General features: G+C 37.4%; 4 protein-coding genes across 8 annotated transcripts; all 4 read right to left on the reverse strand.

Annotated features, from left to right (window-relative positions):
- Positions 1 to 45: 45 nt before the first annotated feature.
- On the reverse strand, positions 46 to 2,428 carry LOC103862480 (CRAL-TRIO domain-containing protein C23B6.04c-like). Of its 2 annotated transcripts, none has more exons than XM_009140188.3 (6): positions 1,887 to 2,428; positions 1,509 to 1,598; positions 1,236 to 1,412; positions 1,069 to 1,167; positions 731 to 976; positions 46 to 647 (listed from the first exon to the last, which is right to left on the reverse strand). In XM_009140188.3, exons 2-6 carry the CDS (start codon positions 1,551 to 1,553, stop codon positions 345 to 347), a joined length of 870 nt encoding a protein of 289 aa, XP_009138436.1. In that variant the 5' UTR covers positions 1,554 to 1,598; positions 1,887 to 2,428; the 3' UTR covers positions 46 to 344. The 2 variants fall into 2 exon arrangements, with proteins under 2 accessions (XP_009138436.1, XP_009138435.1); XM_009140187.3 differs by having other exon boundaries at positions 1,760 to 2,428.
- Positions 2,429 to 3,998: 1,570 nt separating this feature from the next.
- LOC103862482 (plant-specific TFIIB-related protein 1) lies at positions 3,999 to 7,838 on the reverse strand. 4 transcript variants are annotated; one of them, XM_033288601.1, is made up of 6 exons: positions 7,202 to 7,838; positions 6,859 to 7,017; positions 5,193 to 6,700; positions 4,830 to 5,108; positions 4,560 to 4,637; positions 3,999 to 4,239 (listed from the first exon to the last, which is right to left on the reverse strand). In XM_033288601.1, the coding sequence occupies exons 1-3, from the start codon at positions 7,781 to 7,783 to the stop codon at positions 5,933 to 5,935; spliced, it is 1,509 nt and encodes a 502-aa protein (XP_033144492.1). In that variant the 5' UTR covers positions 7,784 to 7,838; the 3' UTR covers positions 3,999 to 4,239; positions 4,560 to 4,637; positions 4,830 to 5,108; positions 5,193 to 5,932. The 4 variants fall into 4 exon arrangements, with proteins under 4 accessions (XP_033144492.1, XP_033144490.1, XP_033144491.1 ...); XM_033288599.1 differs by having other exon boundaries at positions 3,999 to 4,637; XM_033288600.1 differs by having other exon boundaries at positions 4,560 to 5,108.
- A 13-nt stretch (positions 7,839 to 7,851) lies between these two features.
- LOC103862481 lies at positions 7,852 to 9,319 on the reverse strand. The gene is made up of 3 exons (XM_009140189.3): positions 8,855 to 9,319; positions 8,560 to 8,775; positions 7,852 to 8,119 (listed from the first exon to the last, which is right to left on the reverse strand). The coding sequence occupies exons 1-3, from the start codon at positions 9,086 to 9,088 to the stop codon at positions 8,060 to 8,062; spliced, it is 510 nt and encodes a 169-aa protein (XP_009138437.1). The 5' UTR covers positions 9,089 to 9,319; the 3' UTR covers positions 7,852 to 8,059.
- On the reverse strand, positions 9,177 to 16,891 carry LOC103862483 (probable polyol transporter 6). The gene is made up of 2 exons (XM_009140191.3): positions 10,875 to 16,891; positions 9,177 to 10,684 (listed from the first exon to the last, which is right to left on the reverse strand). Exons 1-2 carry the CDS (start codon positions 10,996 to 10,998, stop codon positions 9,300 to 9,302), a joined length of 1,509 nt encoding a protein of 502 aa, XP_009138439.1. The 5' UTR covers positions 10,999 to 16,891; the 3' UTR covers positions 9,177 to 9,299.
- Positions 16,892 to 17,034: the final 143 nt, after the last annotated feature.

A 17,034-nucleotide genomic window follows, 5' to 3' on the forward strand; every position in this document is an offset into this window, starting at 1 on the left:
TCATCTTAAGCTAAATAAACTTGCTTAGGTTGTAACAGACAGATATAAATTGCGCAAACATTTCATAACTAAATAATTTAAGAAAATTTAGAACCAAAAGGATGGTTCTCATATTTTCAAGCAATAAACACCAAACAATTAGACATGGTAACAACATTCTAAAACATACATTAACTTCAATAACAAGGAACGTGTCTGTCAGCTAGCTAGAACATTGAAAAAGTCTTTGGCTCACTAATTTTCTTAGTAATCTGCACGTTTTTTTATCGGTTCTTCATCAATGAGAATAAAGTGTTTATTAATCTTCTCTTGTTGTTTATGTGTTTATATGTAAGATTAAACTCTCAGTTAGCTACTGATGCAAGAGAAGTGGCCGGTTCAGGAACAACATCAGCTGGAGAGAAACCGTTTGGTATCGGATACTGTTTCTCTTCTAACCCCCAGAACTTTGCGGTTTTGAGATCGTCTTCAAACATTTGTCTTGAGAATTCCTCATGGTCATACTCTAGCGTTGCTTCTCCACCAAACTCCTTGGGGAGATTCTCCATATCAAAGTGTGATCTCATCAGTTCATCACTTGCTTTGTCATTTGGGTACACGAAGTTCACCTTTTGAGCTGTTCTTGGGTCCAAGAAGTACTTAACAGCCTAGTAAATGAATGACTCATTAAAGGTATTTTTGAAACTTTATTAAAAAGACAATATTATTATGTAATGATGACTTTTTGTACCTTGTAGCCTGCTTGGAAGAGTCTTGGAGGATTGTAGAGAAAGGACATACCGAGTCTCTCAGGGTAATGATTCTGTAAAATGTAGATAATGTCTCTTGTAGTTTTCATGGGAGCATTATTAGCCATGGACCAACCAGTAAAATCTATGAGCCAAGACATTTGTTCTTGTCCTTTGGGAAGATTAATGATGGCGTTTTCAAGAAGATACACCAAGTGCCTGATATTACCTTCTGCTGATGTTGTGTTCTGTTTATAAAATTATATCAGAGACATATCTACTACATATGAGTTCTCGAAAGAGATTAAAAACAAACAAATAACAAAACCGATTAAATTACCTGTAACCCTGGTCTCATTATAAGAACAGTCCTACCTTGACGATCATGAAAACCAGCTCTTGAAACTTTTCCAGTCTCACCTTCATGTGCTACTTCATGCTGGAGATAACCAGAGAAGAAAATAAACAAACATGAACGTATCTTTGATATTTAGATGTTGAAGTTACCCAAGGGATCTCATGAGGCTTGTATGTTGATCTCCATTTAAGTGTATCCTCAATCATTTGCTTGGCGTTTTCGACATTCCAGCTACGAGCATCCAAGTATCTCCTCAAGGAAGCATCAGAGCAGAAAACTAAACTATGTCCTGAGAGTGGTCCTAACGCAGATTTCAATTTGCTAACCTGAATGTTTGTAGAGGTTTTAATAATTATTATGGGCCCCAATTATTATTACTAATGCTTAAGTAAATTATGTTAATACTAAAAAGCTAGTTGCACCTTGTTATCTTGCTGAGAATCATCCTCAAGTTGGTGAGCACTCATGTTTGGTTAAAAATCTTTAATCTCCAAGGAGGACAGCTTCAAAGCCTAGAAACGGTTTCACAAAAACAGAGTTTTAATCCAATACGAGCAAAAATTAGATTCATAAGAAAAGATCAAAGAGGTTGTGAACAAAAATTCAGTAATTAGCAACGATAAGAAAATTGCATTATATGAAAAACAAGATCAATGAAATGATTGAAGTTCACGTAAACTTTGTTCGCCGAGAGAAACTTGAAAGTAGTAGGAGCCCTGCCTTGTTCAATTCAATAACACGTACGATGGAGAAACATGAACATAATGAAAATCAAATTCAAAATTCAAAGACGATCTAACCTGATGATACGGATCTCTTTGTATTAGTGAACGAGAGATAGAGAAGGATCAATGGGGTTTGGTCCTGACGCGAGCCTAATCATTCTCACTTCAGGAGGACTAATAAAAAGCTAGAACGTGGAAAAAGACATTAACTAATTGTGTGGCAGTTAAAATTAAAATATTATAGTTAGCAATATTATATGGTTTTGAGCTTTGATTAAATCAACAGCATTGACATTAGACCAGTTATTAAATGGCACAAAATAGCACCATGTCACGTCAATCCGACCCTTAAACGCTTCTTAATTTATAGTTTTTATATATTTTATGAAAATGAATATTATTTACGACCGGGTCCTCTCAACTAGAATGTAGATAATAGTAATATTGTTTGCTAATATCCGTCGACTTCTTATAATCCAAAAAACAACTCATCGATTAAGGGTCTGACTGGTTTCCCCGCTACCATCCGCAAACGCAACTTTTGCGGTTGGTAGCGGTTGACAGTGTTTCGAAACAATCATACAAACCGCTACAAATCGCTTCAAACCGTTCCGAACCTCTTAAAATCAAAAGCTGGTTTCAGCTAGCGTTTGCGGTTGCGGGAGGATAATTTTTTTTATTTTTTTTCAAAAGCCATATAAATACAAAAATAAAAATATTCAATAAAAATTTTAAATTGAAATTATAAAATACTAAAATATATCTATTATATTTTAATTAATATTATAAAATTTTACAGTGAAAATATTTTTTATAATTTTAAAAGTTTCAAAACTATAACTTTCTAAATATAATTTTCATAATTATTATATTATGATTTTTGATATTTTTATAATTATATAAAATATAAATATTGTTAATTTATTATTTAACCGTTGCTGTATTTAGTAGTTAACCAGTCGTAAGTATTCCGCAAACGCACCAATTTCTAACCGTAGAACCAGTCGTACAAATCTCTTAAAAGTTAAAACCATTAGAAACCGCAATCACTCGCATCCGCGAACTCCTGCAACCGCAACCGCAATCGCTACGTTTAAACCAGTCAGGCCCTAAGTCAAGAGTAGTCGGCAGTTACATTGTTAATCGTTTATGTTACCACACCAAAACTTTTTTATTGGTAAAAACCACATCAAAACTTTTTAATAGGTAATAACCACATCAAAACTTTAGCATTCCATATCAATTTTACTAGCCCACACTGCGATTAACGTACGTAACTCATTGGCCCTCTCACTAGTCACAACGACACCACCATTTACCAAACGCACAACATGATCTGGCAAGAAAGTCATACTGATCATCATCAGACTCTCAGCAAAAGTATACTATGCAGTGATCTTCATGGAGCTCAGCTCACAGGCTATAAACTATGGAAGTTAAGTCAATTTCTATTATCCACCTGCTACTTCATCCCTAAGTATATGATATGTGAACTTTAGGGCCCAACCATTGTTCTTTTTTATTTTATCATTTCAAAGTCCAAAAACAAAGTCCAGATGATCATAGAGATGGCCATATTAACTTCCTTTTGTGTAACCGTTTGTGGTTAAAAGTCATTGCTTAGTTGCTTGTAATTTCAAGTCACACAGATCATCATTCATCACTGCTTCACCACTGACAAATTCCTCTTTCCCTCACGCCAATTGCCAAAAAAAAGATTTCCTTCATTGCAGCCATTTAGTTTTCCCCATACCCTAATAATATGTACAGTAACTCTGATATATCATAACCAAATTGAATTCGAAATTAAAGATAATGTAAGAAGCATGAAAAAAGACATCCGAGGAAGTAGACAGATCTGGGTGGATTCGAACCACCAACCTCTCGTAACGAGAGCTCTACCATTTTGAGCTTACAGATCTACTAATGCAAACCTTGCCCATTGATAATAACGAATAGACTTCTATGGATCAAGATTAAGATGTCTGTTCCGATCTTTATCCAAATTCCTAAAGAACCTATCCACAATAGAAACAAAGTCCACTAACCCATCAGATACAAATATCAAGAATTGAAGCTTGCTTAAACATTCACCATTCATTTATCCAAGAATTGCTGTATAACAACAATAAATCCAATACTTCAAGTGAAACTCAACACCAATGCATCACTAGAAACTGAAATTACTAATTTAAAAGAACAAATCACTTCATAGTATATATAGTGCAAAACATTGTTACTACAGTTCAACATTTATCTCAAATAAAGAATGAAATACTCCATTAAGAATTAGAAACAAGAGTTGTGAACTCAAGTTTGTACAAAACACAACTTGTTCTACATACCTCTTGGTTTCAACAAGATTCCCTTGAGGGCAGATTTATGCATAGCTGGAAACCTTTCAAGGTCTTCAAGGCCATTTGCAACACTAGAAAATATACAAGATACAGTACAATATGCTTACAGTATAGGAAAAAAAGTGATGCATCTGATGATCGTTGTTACAAAATAGTTGTTACAAACAAATTTTAATCGAGGTATATACACCTTATGAATTCAGTGCTGTTATATTATAGAGGATAATAAAAGTGATAACCAATTCAAATTAACATACCGAGATAATAGTCTTCATAATTCAATTTTGAAATGAAATCCATGAGCAAATATCAAAGCCGTTTTGAGGTTAGATAAGTTATGTTGTACGGTTAAATGGCTGAAGGGAGAAGTGAAACTAAAATTTAAAAGTACCTTTTGGTCTCCATGGAGTATGTTGGATTAGGCCGCGTTTGACTCCAGATCTGCGATCTGGATCCATTCAAAATATGTCTGTATCGAGATATTTTGGTGGAATTTAAGATCAAAACGAATCAGAGTGAGTGTGAGAGCGAGATGCAAGAGACACAAGGTGAGGGGAGAACCCGGGCTTAAAAAATATCCCCGTGCGAACTCCCCTCACAACAACACGAAACTATTTTTTTTATTAGAGATTTTTTTTGGTGACCTGCCATGCAAGCGCACCTGTCATGGCAAAGGTCGGATGACAAAGATGCTTAATCAGAACTCAAGCCAACTCATCGGGGCTTTTTCGTCCTTAACAAACATCTCATACATCCTTCATACTCATTTCACATATATTCCTCCCTCCTTTAGCTCTTCGACTCTTCTTCAATCGCTCCTCTCCAGAATCGAGAGAGTTGACGGAGTCAATCATCATCATCTCATCAATCCGCAACGCAAATCACAGATCTGACGACGAGCCTCAAAGCCGAGATCATGAATCACGATCCAACATCAGATCTGGGAATTCGAAATTGAAAAATCAATACTATGGAAAGGAATCAAATCGAATTGAGAATCGGTTATCAGAATAATCATAATTACCAGCTATTCAACCGATCCTCGGAGATCTCAGCCGCTAAGATCCGCCGTACGCCATGAATCAAATCAGAGCAGCTAGATCCGTGCCGATACGTGATCGATCGGTAGATCGAGAGCTGAAACTCCGACGATCTGAATCGGAAAGACTCCGATACGTTGACATAGCAGAAAGATCTAGAGATAACGATGAACACAAAAAAAAATAAGTTGAAAAGAATAATAATAAGGAAAAAGCGGGTATGGTAACCAGAGAGATCAATGCGTTATCTTTATACACAGAGTTGGAGCTAATCAACGGACAAGATCATATAGTTACATTTAAGATCAACGGTGGATGTTTTACACGAAAGAAAAAATAATTTTAAAGGAAAGTGGACAGCAAATATGGGTTGTTGGCGTTTTACCAATTCCTTGCTACACGTTTTCTTTATTTGAAAAACGGAATATTCCTTGCAATTTCCTTCACGACTCTTCCATATTTTTGTATTTTTATTTTATTTTAATTTTCCATATTTGCCTAATAAAAAGTCAAAAACATATAAGAGGCTACGAAGGTGATTGGGCTATTACAAAGCCCACCACTAAATCGACCCAATCCATCAAACACAAAAGTCACTGAATGTTTTTTTACAAGAGTCCAAGACCATAGAGCCAAGAAGCATACGAGCAAAGACAAGAGTACGTGCATTGGTTTACGTAATGACTTCAAATTCAAGTGAAGAGTGTCACCATCACACTGATGACTAATCTCCATGAGGATGATTAGCATTCTTGTTTCCTGATTGAGATCCACTACCTCTGATCTCAGCATAACCGGGAGGCAGCTTCGGCGGATGAACAACAGGCAAGTTGCTTGAGGACCCGTTGCCACCAGAAGGTCTGAACGACCAGTTGATTGTGCTGATACCTGAAGATGGAGATGAACTCGAAGTGAACTGGTTATGTTGTCTGAGATATGTAGGCAGTGTGTCCTTATCACTGAGCTGCTGCTTATCAAAGTCCGGAGCATTAGGTGATTTCACCGGCTCGCTTATCATCTCCCCTGGGTTCATCACACTGGCAGTTCCAAACAGCCAAGGCTGTCTGAATTTAGGATGCTTCTCTTCTTTGCCTTTGGGTTGTTCTTGTTGTTGGTGGGCATGATCAGAAGTTTCAATGGGTTTAACCGATGGCTTGTCTCTATCCGCTAAACTCGGTTCAGGTGGATCCACGGCTCTAGGAGTTGTTGACCGGGCCGTAGAGATTGTGGTTGTGGGGAATGCTTTCTCTGGTGGGACGGCTGGTGTGTAGTTAGATGGGAGAAGGTCGTCCCAGTTCTCAAGAAGCTCCTTATAGACTTTTCGCAGGGTTACTTCCGTTAATCCGGTTATTTTGCAAATCTCTGCTTGTGTCTTTCGTTTGTCTTCAAGCTGACATGCTAGATAGATAGCAGCTGCAGATATGCTGATGGGGTTTCTCCGGGTGCAGAAGCACTTGTTGATCACCACTTCTCCGATATGAGTTGCCAGTTCCTAAGAAGATTGAAAACAAACAAATCAGCAACGGTGTTGGTAACATTTGTGACACTTTTAAGACTCAATGGAGGAAGGAAGAGATTTAGGTTCTGATACATACTATTCAGGTTGCATTTTAGGCATTTAAGAAAGAAGTATAAGTTTAGTAGGCACACCTGAGCAGACTTGTTAAGCTGAAGGAGGGTGCAGAATCTTGGCATATGAACTGATATAGAGTTGCTGTTGATGGGTTGACTTAGTTGTAGAGCTTCTCCTAAAATCTTGATGTACTTTCCAATTTCCTTCTGCTGTACATTGGCGGCAATGGAGATTTCCTATTGTTCCAATCAAAGAAAAGGCATCAGACAGAAACAAATGCTGCTAGTGCTAACACATCCTGAGAAAAAAAAAAAAATATATAAGCAAAACAGTTCAAGACAGGATCAGGCACAGCTATATCAAGAAACTGAGGCACAGTAGGTGAATAAGTTTTGAGAGTGAAATAGGATCTCTAGCAACCTGAAGAGTTCGAGGCTCCTGAGCTTCTCTAATAGCTTGAACAAGACAAGCAGTAGCCAACGCCTCAACGCTTCTGTTCCTCAAGCAAGTAGCCGAGCAGCAATCCCTAAACAACTGGAAAGCATGCTCAGAGATATCGCAATCCAATCCCAAAATCGACGCCACGTCGATGATCTGCATATAAGCCCTAAGGTTATCCACCACCACCGTCGACGACGAATTCGATCCGGAGGAGGCGAGCTCCAGGGTTCGTTCGAGTTCCGCGAGGTGGCCGGAGAAGGAGAGGGAGGAGCGAGCGAAGATGGGGCTCGGCTCGAGTGACCAGGTGGAGAAGGCCGTGATGAATCCGGTGGGCTCGAACGGATCTTCCTCGTCGGGTGGAGACGGTTGCGCCGCGGGGGGTTGGAGATCGGGAGTGACGAGGGGGAGAGGAGTGTCTTGCGCGCGGAGATGGAAGAGGTGGTGGTTTTGCGTTTGGCGTTCTTCGACTACGCGGCCGCATGAGGTGCATTCGGTTATCGATATGCCGGAGGTCGTGGTGGCGCACCGTCCTTGCGCCGATGAACAGTACGGACACTTCATTTATTTATTTTTCTCTTTCACTCTTTTGTGTTTCGTTATGACTTGAGAGAGTGTTGAATATATACAAAGAGCGTAAAAATAATATTTTCTTCAAGATTTACTTTAATTAATGTAGACTTTAGAGTTCGATTTGTGTTTGTATTACAGATGAAAGTATATCACAAGGATCCCTCATAATAAGGTATTTGTATGTAACTACCAATCGATGGAATTTAAAAGGATCATCTTTTTGGCTTCAGCAAGTAGAAATGAACTTGGGTTTATCATTATCATCAGCTACTTGCTGCTTGGCTTGTGTAGAATCTTCTTGAAGCTTCTTCCCAGACCCCTTGCGCTCTGATGATAACAAAACCCAAATGTAATTAATTAGAAGAGATCATCATAGTCAATATATATACAACTCAACAAAGTCGAAAATAAGACATCTAAAGATGAATTCTTAAGTTTATCAAGAAGTTAACTTTGGAATGATGAAAGCTCTACCATATTTGACCAACCAACTTCTACTACAAGTGGGATTTTGGAACAAATGCAAGAAACAAAACCGGAAGCCATAGCTATCAGAGATATCATAAGTGAACATTTTTCTTAAGAAGACAGAATCTCTACTGAATCACAAAGCTACCAGTACCTCTAAAATGTAATATCCTTAACCTAACATTCGATCCATCTTCATACCTTATCTCCACTCCAGACTCACTAAGCCTAATCGTTAAAAATGTATGATCACTAATCCAAAACACATCAATGAAGCGTATAGAATCAAGAATCCTCACCATAGATCGGGAAGGTTTTGAATCAAGTTTGACAGACTGAACCGACATCTTAGCGATTTCATCAATAGCAGCATCTCTAACCCCAGGAACATCACTAGTAAGCTCATCATAAGCAGCAACGAACGCCTCTTGCCAAAACTGAGGCAACTTGATCCGACGACTGTTGGTATACACATCCCACATACGCTTCACCACTCTCTCCCTCTCCTCCATTTCCTACAAAACAACAAATCCTAAATCAGCTCCAAAATCGATTACACAACAAAGACGAAGAAATCAAGAAAGAAAGAGTCACCAGAGCGTCGAGGTGATCGTAGTTTCGAACCCGGAGATCTTCAGATAACCGGTTTAGATTCCCGGTGGATAACCGGAGCGTTACTGTACCGGTGAACATCGACCAAAATGCTAGAAGCAAGAGAGCAGCAAACGCGTAGAACTTGTAACGTCCTCTTCCGAACAACACGGATTCGGAGTGTTCCTTCTTCGAATTCGCCGTCGCCGTCGTCGGCAAGGCGTCGTCCTCCTTCATCGCGAAAAGTGTCGGTTCGATTTAGAAGCTCACTCTCTTTCACTGGTACGAGCCGTTGATTTCTAATTTTTAACAAGTACTAAAACTGTAACTCGATCATGACCGTTGGTTTATATATAATTTGATAAAAGCCACATAAAATTAAACATCCAAACGGTGTCGTATAAAGAAAACACGCTAAAACGCAGTCGTAAAAATAAAAAAAAAAACACTAAGCTGTGTCGTTTTCACCGCGTACTTTATGATCACCGTCTCTTTGGAAAAGCGCTTCGATCTCTTCAAGCGACTTTCCTTTAGTCTCCGGCATCAGGAAGAAGAAGAAGTTCCACGCCACCGCCGCGATTCCGGCGAACATAAAGAAAGCTCCGCCGGTCGTAATCGCCTTGGATAACGACAAAAACGACATCGACACGGTGGCGTTCATGACTCTGTTCACCGCAACGCCGAGACTCGCTCCTTGAGCTCTAAGCTTCAACGGAAAGACCTCAGAGCTGTACACCCAAGTTATTGGGCCGAGCCCAATAGAGAAAAACGCTACGAAGCTATAAGCCGAAACTATACTCAGCACCAAAGCCCAAACCAGTTTCCCGCCAGAATTTTGGGCCATCGTAAGCCCAAACCCTAGCATTGTCAACGCACCAATCATTCCTCCAACGCTGGTCAACAAAAGCTTCCTCCGACCTACCTTGTCGAGCAAGAAAGTCGCTGTGAAAATAAACGTCGTTTTCATGATCCCGACACCGATTGTAACCAAGAAAAGCTTGTCTTTAGTTGTGATCCCTGCTCTTTTGAAGATCTTCGGACCGTATAGCAACACGGCTTCGATACCAGTTGCGTGTTGGAAGAAATGAATCCCTAACGCAGTCAAAAGAACTCGTCTCACCGCAGGTGTTGGTCTTAGGATAAGCTCTTTCCAAACCCCTTCTCCGTGAGTCTTCTTGTTCTCCATCTTCACCACCTCATCTTTGCACTTCGGGTCTATTCCCGCGGCGGTTTTGATGTCTTGAAACCTAAGCTCCGCCTCTTCAGGCGAGTTCGACACCAAGTCCAGTATCCTTTTGCCCTCTCCGAGACGTCCTTGCAGAATCAGCCACCGTGGAGATTCAGGCATTTTCAAGATCCCGAAGGCTAGAACTAGCGACGGGATCGCAGCTATGCCGAGCATCAGTCTCCAACCGATATGCATAGGTAGCTTGGAGAAGAAGTAATTCACTAAGTAACCGATTAAAATCCCTATACTGATACAAAGATGAGGTAGAGAAGCTAAGAGTCCTCTATGTGAAGCCGTTGCTATCTCTGCCGAGTAAACCGGTGCGACCATTAGGGCGAAACCGACTCCGAGCCCGGCGATGCATCTACCGGTGAGGAGAACAGGGTAACTTGGGCCCCAACCCATTAGTATTGAGCCCAACATGAAGAGTATTGAGGCCAAGACGATTGTGTAACGTCGTCCGATTATGTCCGACGTTCTCCCGGCGAGCAATGATCCGACGAGGGCACAGAGGTTGAGAATTCCGGTGAGAACTTCGATTTGAACTTCGTTTGTCTTTAACTCTTCTTCTATAAACACCATCGCTCCACTCATAACGCCAGTATCTACACACAACGTATCTTATCATGAGTTCTTATTGTTACAACTTTCAAAAGAATAATAATAATAAGTATATATAACACCATGACATATTTGTTTTTTTTTAAACAAATGTTTTTTGAAAAATTAACAGCTGTACATATTAAAATCCCTATAACTTTTGGAGATATCTTAATTATTATTATATATACGTACCGTAACCAAAGATGATGGAGACGATGGAGGCGACAATAGCACATTGAAGCGCGTATCTATTAACTCCGGTGTGCTCCTCGGTCGGCTTCTCGGCCGCATTCTCGTTGGAGATTTGATCGTCCATGATTAATTCACCAGCACGTAATTAGAAAACTATAGAGTATACAAACGTTAACTAATGTCTCTCCCAGTTGTAAGCTTTTGTCTGAAAGTTAGATATGTGTTTGCTTCTTAAGTTTTCTCTCACCACCAAAGAAGATTCGTTGATTATATATAGAAAATAATAGATGACAACACAGACAAGACTGTACTCGTGAAAGCCACAAGTTTGAAAAGAGAGGATTTAGTTATTTTTGAATCCAATGGACAAGAGTCATCCATATCTTCTTATATTTTTATCTATTTGTAGAAGTTTGTTTGTGACAAGAGTACTGGTACTCGAAGACCCGATCAATGATTCTAATTACAGACCCTAATTAAGTACATGTGTAATAACAGCTGGACGTGACTCTAAATTTGGAAGTCTGATGTATCCAAACGTTGATCAGTTGCCTTAATACTAGTTAACTTTTGATTTTGGATAAGAACATATCTATAACCAAGCTGGCTTATTGGTCGTAGTTAAAACGTAGAAGTTTGGCTACCTAAGATATTTTGTAAATTTAATGAAAAGATATGGGTAGAACACGAGTCTGCTATAATTGGATAAGAACTATTTTTTAATAGCTGCTTTTTGTTTTTATCCTCGTGAATGTCTTGATGTCAATGTGTAACCAAACTCATTTTGGGGCTGGATTCACAGATTCAAGGTCAACTGTGGAGAGTACTGTGTAAAACGTCATGGGTCTATTTTCATTAGTTTTCAGAAGTTTGAATTTTTGATTATTTAATGGGAAAAAGAAGTGGCTATTTGGATTTTAGACTTTGAGTCCTACGAAAAGCCAAATATGTTTTGCGTAAAATTTTGAAAAATTAATATCATGTTTACATAATATGATTGAAGTTATTTCTTCCATCTTTTCTTGTAGTTTTTCATAAATTTTTTCCCAAAAGAAATAAAATAAGATAAAACCCAAAAAATCTGATTTGGGAAGCTTACACGTACATCAGATTACATACACTACTACATACGATAGTAGTACTAAGCGCAAGTGTTGATGAACATAAAACATTTGTAATCAATAATGCATACTTATAAATAGGATTTTATACAACCAATTAAAAGATACTTTAGAATAGTAGCTTACTATGGTCCAACAATAGTTAAATGAAATTTCTATATCCACAGTCCACACCACCACAAACTATACAATCCTGACACATCTTGCGACTAACTAAATGGGTCCGATTTAACAGAAATATCTTGAATAATTAATTTGATTTGATCTTGAAAGAATATTTTGTTGACAATGTATTGCTATAATTAATAAGAACTTGACGACAAAAGATCTAAGAAAAGTCTATGCATTGTGCTTTGATATTTTCTGCATAGTTTATAACATTTTCTCTAATGTTGACTAATAATACATCGCGATATCATAACCTTGCGTGGTAACGTATTTAACTAAACTATCAAAGATAAAGATAATGTTGAATCGCTGTTGCCATTTTAAACTCAAAGTAATGTTATATATTTTTAATTTTTTTATGAAATTTTGTGGCCTTTATATATGTCTTAAAACAAATTATTAAATTTTGTAGTTATATGTTAGAACGACTTTATTTATTTATTTTTTTAATTTAAAATTGTGAGATTATTAACACATATTTGGATCGCTCTCTAAACTCTGTAGAAATGATATAATGTACCAACAAGAATCAAAGTAAATTAACCGTAACCATACCTCTCTCTCACACACGCACCCTGGGCTTTAATCTTACGTTAAGTTAACTTCTCTAATCTCTATCATAAAATAAGTGGACTTTCATGTTTTCCATAAGATCATCATTTGAAAGAAAATATATTCGACAGTACTGTCTCCGGACGAATGGTGTTATTGGACTTTTTCGTCAAAAGTTTATGTTGGACTTATTAGTATGGAGACATAATACTTTTCAACAAAAGTGTTCAACAAACAAGTTTATTAAATTATTTAAGAGTCATATTGATATTGTGCATTATTATCATGCAGAAAATAATTTGATTATTGCACATTGTCTTATGTGCAATAATAAAATTACTTGTGGAATAAGGCTAGGGGTTAGCAGAGTACTGCTCAAACAGATAAGCTCCTACGAGCTATTAAGATCATCATCATCATCTACTTCTCCTACATTTTTGGAATGATGGAAGCTCTACCGTACTTAACAATAAACCTCTTCTACAAGTGGGATTTTGCAAGAAACAATACTGAAAGGTGAAAGCTATAGCTAAGAAGACCGAATCTGCTGAATCACATGCTACAAATTTATTGAAACATTAAGACTAGTACCTCTAAGATGTAATGTCCTTAAATAACCTAACACTTGATCAAATGATCGATCTTCATAAGTAATCTCCTGATCACTAACCCTAACAGTATGATCGAACCGTTGCACGGGTCTTGCAAGCATATAGCCATACATCTTGTCACCAATAACAGATAAAGATAGAATGGAGAGGGTTTATCTTTAAGAACTTAAAGAGCAACATTAGAATGGAGAGGGTTTATCTTTAACATCCAGACCTTCAACCAAGCTCTATTAGCTAAACAAGCCTGGCGTATACTTACAAAACCCGACAGTCTACTAGCTCGAGTACTACTAGGGAAGTATTGTCACTCTAAGTCTTTTCTCGAGGCTCAAGTCCCAGCGGTGTGTTCACATGGGTGGAGGAGTGTTCTACATGGGAGGGACCTCTTAAAAGGAAACCTAGGAAGGGCTATAGGGAATGGTGAGACTACTAAAGTCTGGAAAGACTCGTGGATATCGCTAAACACACAGGTGAAACCTTTTGGACCTATACCAGAAGCAGCAGTGGACCTTACAGTATCAGACCTACTCACGTCGGATATGCAATGGAATCAAGATAAGATTGAAACTTTCTTACCTCATTTGTTAAGGAGATTCAAATGCTACAACCAAGTCTCTCGAAAGTTGAGGACTCCTTTGTTTGGCAACCATTACAGTCTGGAGTGTACACTACCCGATCAGGATATTTCTCTGCAACGATGCAGACAGCTACGAATCCAAATTCGTCTGAGCCAGTAGCTTTTAGCTGGGTGAAAGACGTTTGGTCTGAAGTTTGTTCACCAAAAATGAAGCTCTTTCTGTGGTCTATCATCCAGAGAGCTCTGCCGTTGGGAGAGAACCTACAACACAGAGGAATGGTTTCAGGATCGCTCTGTAAAAGATGCAATGTATGCAAATACTTACCTTGCAGAGATAATTCAAACAAGGCTTGCAGGATCAGGAATGTATGTATTTGCCCCGTTCTTAACCACTTTGCAGACTTTGCCTTTTCAAGGCAATTGTTGTCAAGGCAATTGTTGTTGGGTTCATTTACCCCTATTGACTGCAGAAGAAGAATAGTGTATCATTAGTTCTCATGTATCATTAGTTCTCAAGTAAAACAGCAAAACCAAACAAAATAATAGTGTGCAAATACTTACCCTGCAGAGATCATTCAGACAAGGCTTGTGTGATGCAGTTTCATACTTGAAAACAAGTGATGTGTCGATAACCCTTGCTTGATGAAGTTTTAAGCCTGAGATCAAGATCGAAAAATTAATCAAAATTTTTCTACTGATAAAGAGAAACTGAATTTGAAAATTACCATTACCTTATATGTCAGTGCTCAAACCGTGACCAACCATAATGGTATCAACCTGAAACAAAGCCTTCAACTGTTCATATAACAGCATATCAGTGCTGCCAGGATGGTGATATGCGGCTAATCCCGTAGTGTTTCTCTAGAGTTCTCCGTCAGCGCCCAATCTGACTCGTCAAACAGCGGCACGTACTCAAAGCTGTAGTTTCCAAGCCTCAAAGTCATCCGAACTAGCCTCTGCTCAGGCCTCTCACCCGGCTGTTGCTGTCGCAAATCATAGACAACACTGTGATGGGCTTAGTAGAAAAGCGAAAGTCTGAAATTAAAAAAAATACAAGACTTTTCAACTAAAATTACAATGCATTAAATAAATGTTACATATAAACGCACAATGGTCTAGCAATGTATGTTGGGTCATATGTTTTTTTTGGAAATGATCGGAGGAAATCAAAAGAAATAAATTCCAAATTGATTTTAGTGCAAGTTAAACACATAAGTTTACAAAATGAGTAAATTTTAAGCAAACATTGCAATTTTAAACAAATAAGTTTACAAAACAAATAAATTTTGAGTAAGTTAATCACAAGCTTCATTGCAGCTTCTGCCTTTTGATGGCAATTGTTGGACGCGTTCTCCTTTTCATATTCCAACATTGACTGCATGAAAAAGAATAGTGTATATATCACTAGTTCTCAAATACAAAGCAAAACCCAACATGTACAAATACTTACCTTGTAGAGATAATTCAAACAAGGCTTGCATGATACATATTCATACTTGAGTTAAAGCGAAGTGTCTATCACTCATGTACGGTGATATTAAATGCTAAGATCAAGATCAAAAGATTCATTAGACCTTTGAAACCGGTGAAAATAAACTGACTGAAACATTTTTACAAATTACATCATTGTTCAAACGGTGACCAACAAAAACAAAACCTTCAGTTGTCTTAAATATCTGCCACATTATCAGCTTTTTCAAGACCTTTGGCAGTGAGTCCAGACAACCCTATAATCGACAACTTGTTGATTTGGTTTCACCAATTTGTCAATAATCACTTGATACACATATTATCTAATTGAAAACAGACACAATTGACAACAAAAACTCACTTAAAGAAAGATTTTTAGAAATCCATTGTCCCCCGTCAGAACCGCATCTACTTAGCAGTCTCATCTACTGTGTTGGGCTCAGTAAAGAAGCTATTTGCTGAGATTAAAATAAATTCAGCTATGAGAATGTATTACAAGATAAATAAAATTTAAGAAAGCAAGTGACGAGGTTACATGAGAGTTTTAGAAGTAGAAATGATTTTAAAGTTCTACTTTGTATTAGATAGCCACAAAAAAAAATAAGATTCAATGAAAAAATATGTGATTTCATAGATATCAAAAACAAAAAGCAAACATTAAACAAAAATCACTTAAAGATATCCAAAAATATGTGTTTACTACCTGCAAATCCCTTATTCTTATCAAGTGTCATAAAGAAAACGACCAAGGTCTTTTTTGATTCGCATATAAGGAGAAGGTATTAGTAATGTTTATTTTTATTCCTTATGAAACTGAAAAAGATTCTGCATAAAAAAGAGAACCTTGAAAACGGCTTGACGTGTTGAATTTATAAAAACATATACAATTGTAGATACTCAATGAACATCTAACAAATAAAAATAAGAAAAAAATTCAAAACATATGAGAGACAGAAAAATGAGTATCTCAAACAAGAAACTTTGAAAACTCTCCAAGAACCTCTAATCTCATATGCTTGTCTATAATTAGTCTAACATTTATTAAAATGTTAAATTATTGAAATAGCTAAATTATATTAACATACTAATATTATTTTGATAAAAACCCCATTTGAGATATTTTACTAATGAGTTTGCTCTAAGCAAATGGAGCTTTTTTGGGTGTTTTGATCTTTCATGTTTCCCGTTTAATCATTTAAGGGTTACCAACTTAGTAAGCAATATATTCCGTAGTGAGACTTGTAGAGGTTAAGTTCTAAGACATCTAGAATATTAAACAGTATTGATCAAAAGGGTTAGTTAAAAACATAGTGATAGATTATACATCTCCTTAACAGTGTTTTTTTTCTTATGTTAATAAAGCTAGTAGTCACCATACTTTTTCACAATATTTGGTCACGTTGTTATGAGCTTATGATACAAGGATGATAAAACTCGTAGTAAATTTAATTAATCACGGACACTAGTTGAAGACAAATCTTAAAATGCGTCATAGACCTCATGGACTCATGGGATGGGACACATAAGTCGTCATTTGTTACTAAATATCATCGAAATAAATTGGTGGAGGGAGTCGCATATCTAATTATTTTGATGAATTTGATACAAGGTCTAGTATATACTGTATAGTATAAAAGTTGTGAACCTAACCAAAGAGTTAA

Source organism: Brassica rapa, chromosome A03 (genome assembly GCF_000309985.2).
Source record: "Brassica rapa cultivar Chiifu-401-42 chromosome A03, CAAS_Brap_v3.01, whole genome shotgun sequence".
Lineage (NCBI taxonomy): Eukaryota > Viridiplantae > Streptophyta > Magnoliopsida > Brassicales > Brassicaceae > Brassica > Brassica rapa.

Bases quoted from the DNA above. Each gene is read 5' to 3' on its own strand.
- LOC103862482 (XM_033288601.1), bottom strand. From the start codon at position 7,783: ATGAAGTGTCCGTACTGTTCATCGGCGCAAGGACGGTGCGCCACCACG. The intron at 7,018-7,201 runs GTTGCTAGAGAT...TTGGAACAATAG, and splicing joins AGGAGCCTCGAACTCTTCAG to GAAATCTCCATTGCCGCCAA. The intron at 6,701-6,858 runs GTGTGCCTACTA...CAATCTTCTTAG, and splicing joins AGCTTAACAAGTCTGCTCAG to GAACTGGCAACTCATATCGG.
- LOC103862480 (XM_009140188.3), bottom strand. From the start codon at position 1,553: ATGAGTGCTCACCAACTTGAGGATGATTCTCAGCAAGATAACAAG. The intron at 1,168-1,235 runs GTAACTTCAACA...GGTTATCTCCAG, and splicing joins AGCCTCATGAGATCCCTTGG to CATGAAGTAGCACATGAAGG. The intron at 648-730 runs GTACAAAAAGTC...TTCATTTACTAG, and splicing joins TCTTCCAAGCAGGCTACAAG to GCTGTTAAGTACTTCTTGGA.
- LOC103862483 (XM_009140191.3), bottom strand. From the start codon at position 10,998: ATGGACGATCAAATCTCCAACGAGAATGCGGCCGAGAAGCCGACCGAG. The intron at 10,685-10,874 runs GTACGTATATAT...CGTTGTGTGTAG, and splicing joins CTCCATCATCTTTGGTTACG to ATACTGGCGTTATGAGTGGA.
- LOC103862481 (XM_009140189.3), bottom strand. From the start codon at position 9,088: ATGAAGGAGGACGACGCCTTGCCGACGACGGCGACGGCGAATTCGAAG. The intron at 8,776-8,854 runs GTGACTCTTTCT...GTTGTTTTGTAG, and splicing joins ACGATCACCTCGACGCTCTG to GAAATGGAGGAGAGGGAGAG. The intron at 8,120-8,559 runs GTGAGGATTCTT...TGTTATCATCAG, and splicing joins CAAAACCTTCCCGATCTATG to AGCGCAAGGGGTCTGGGAAG.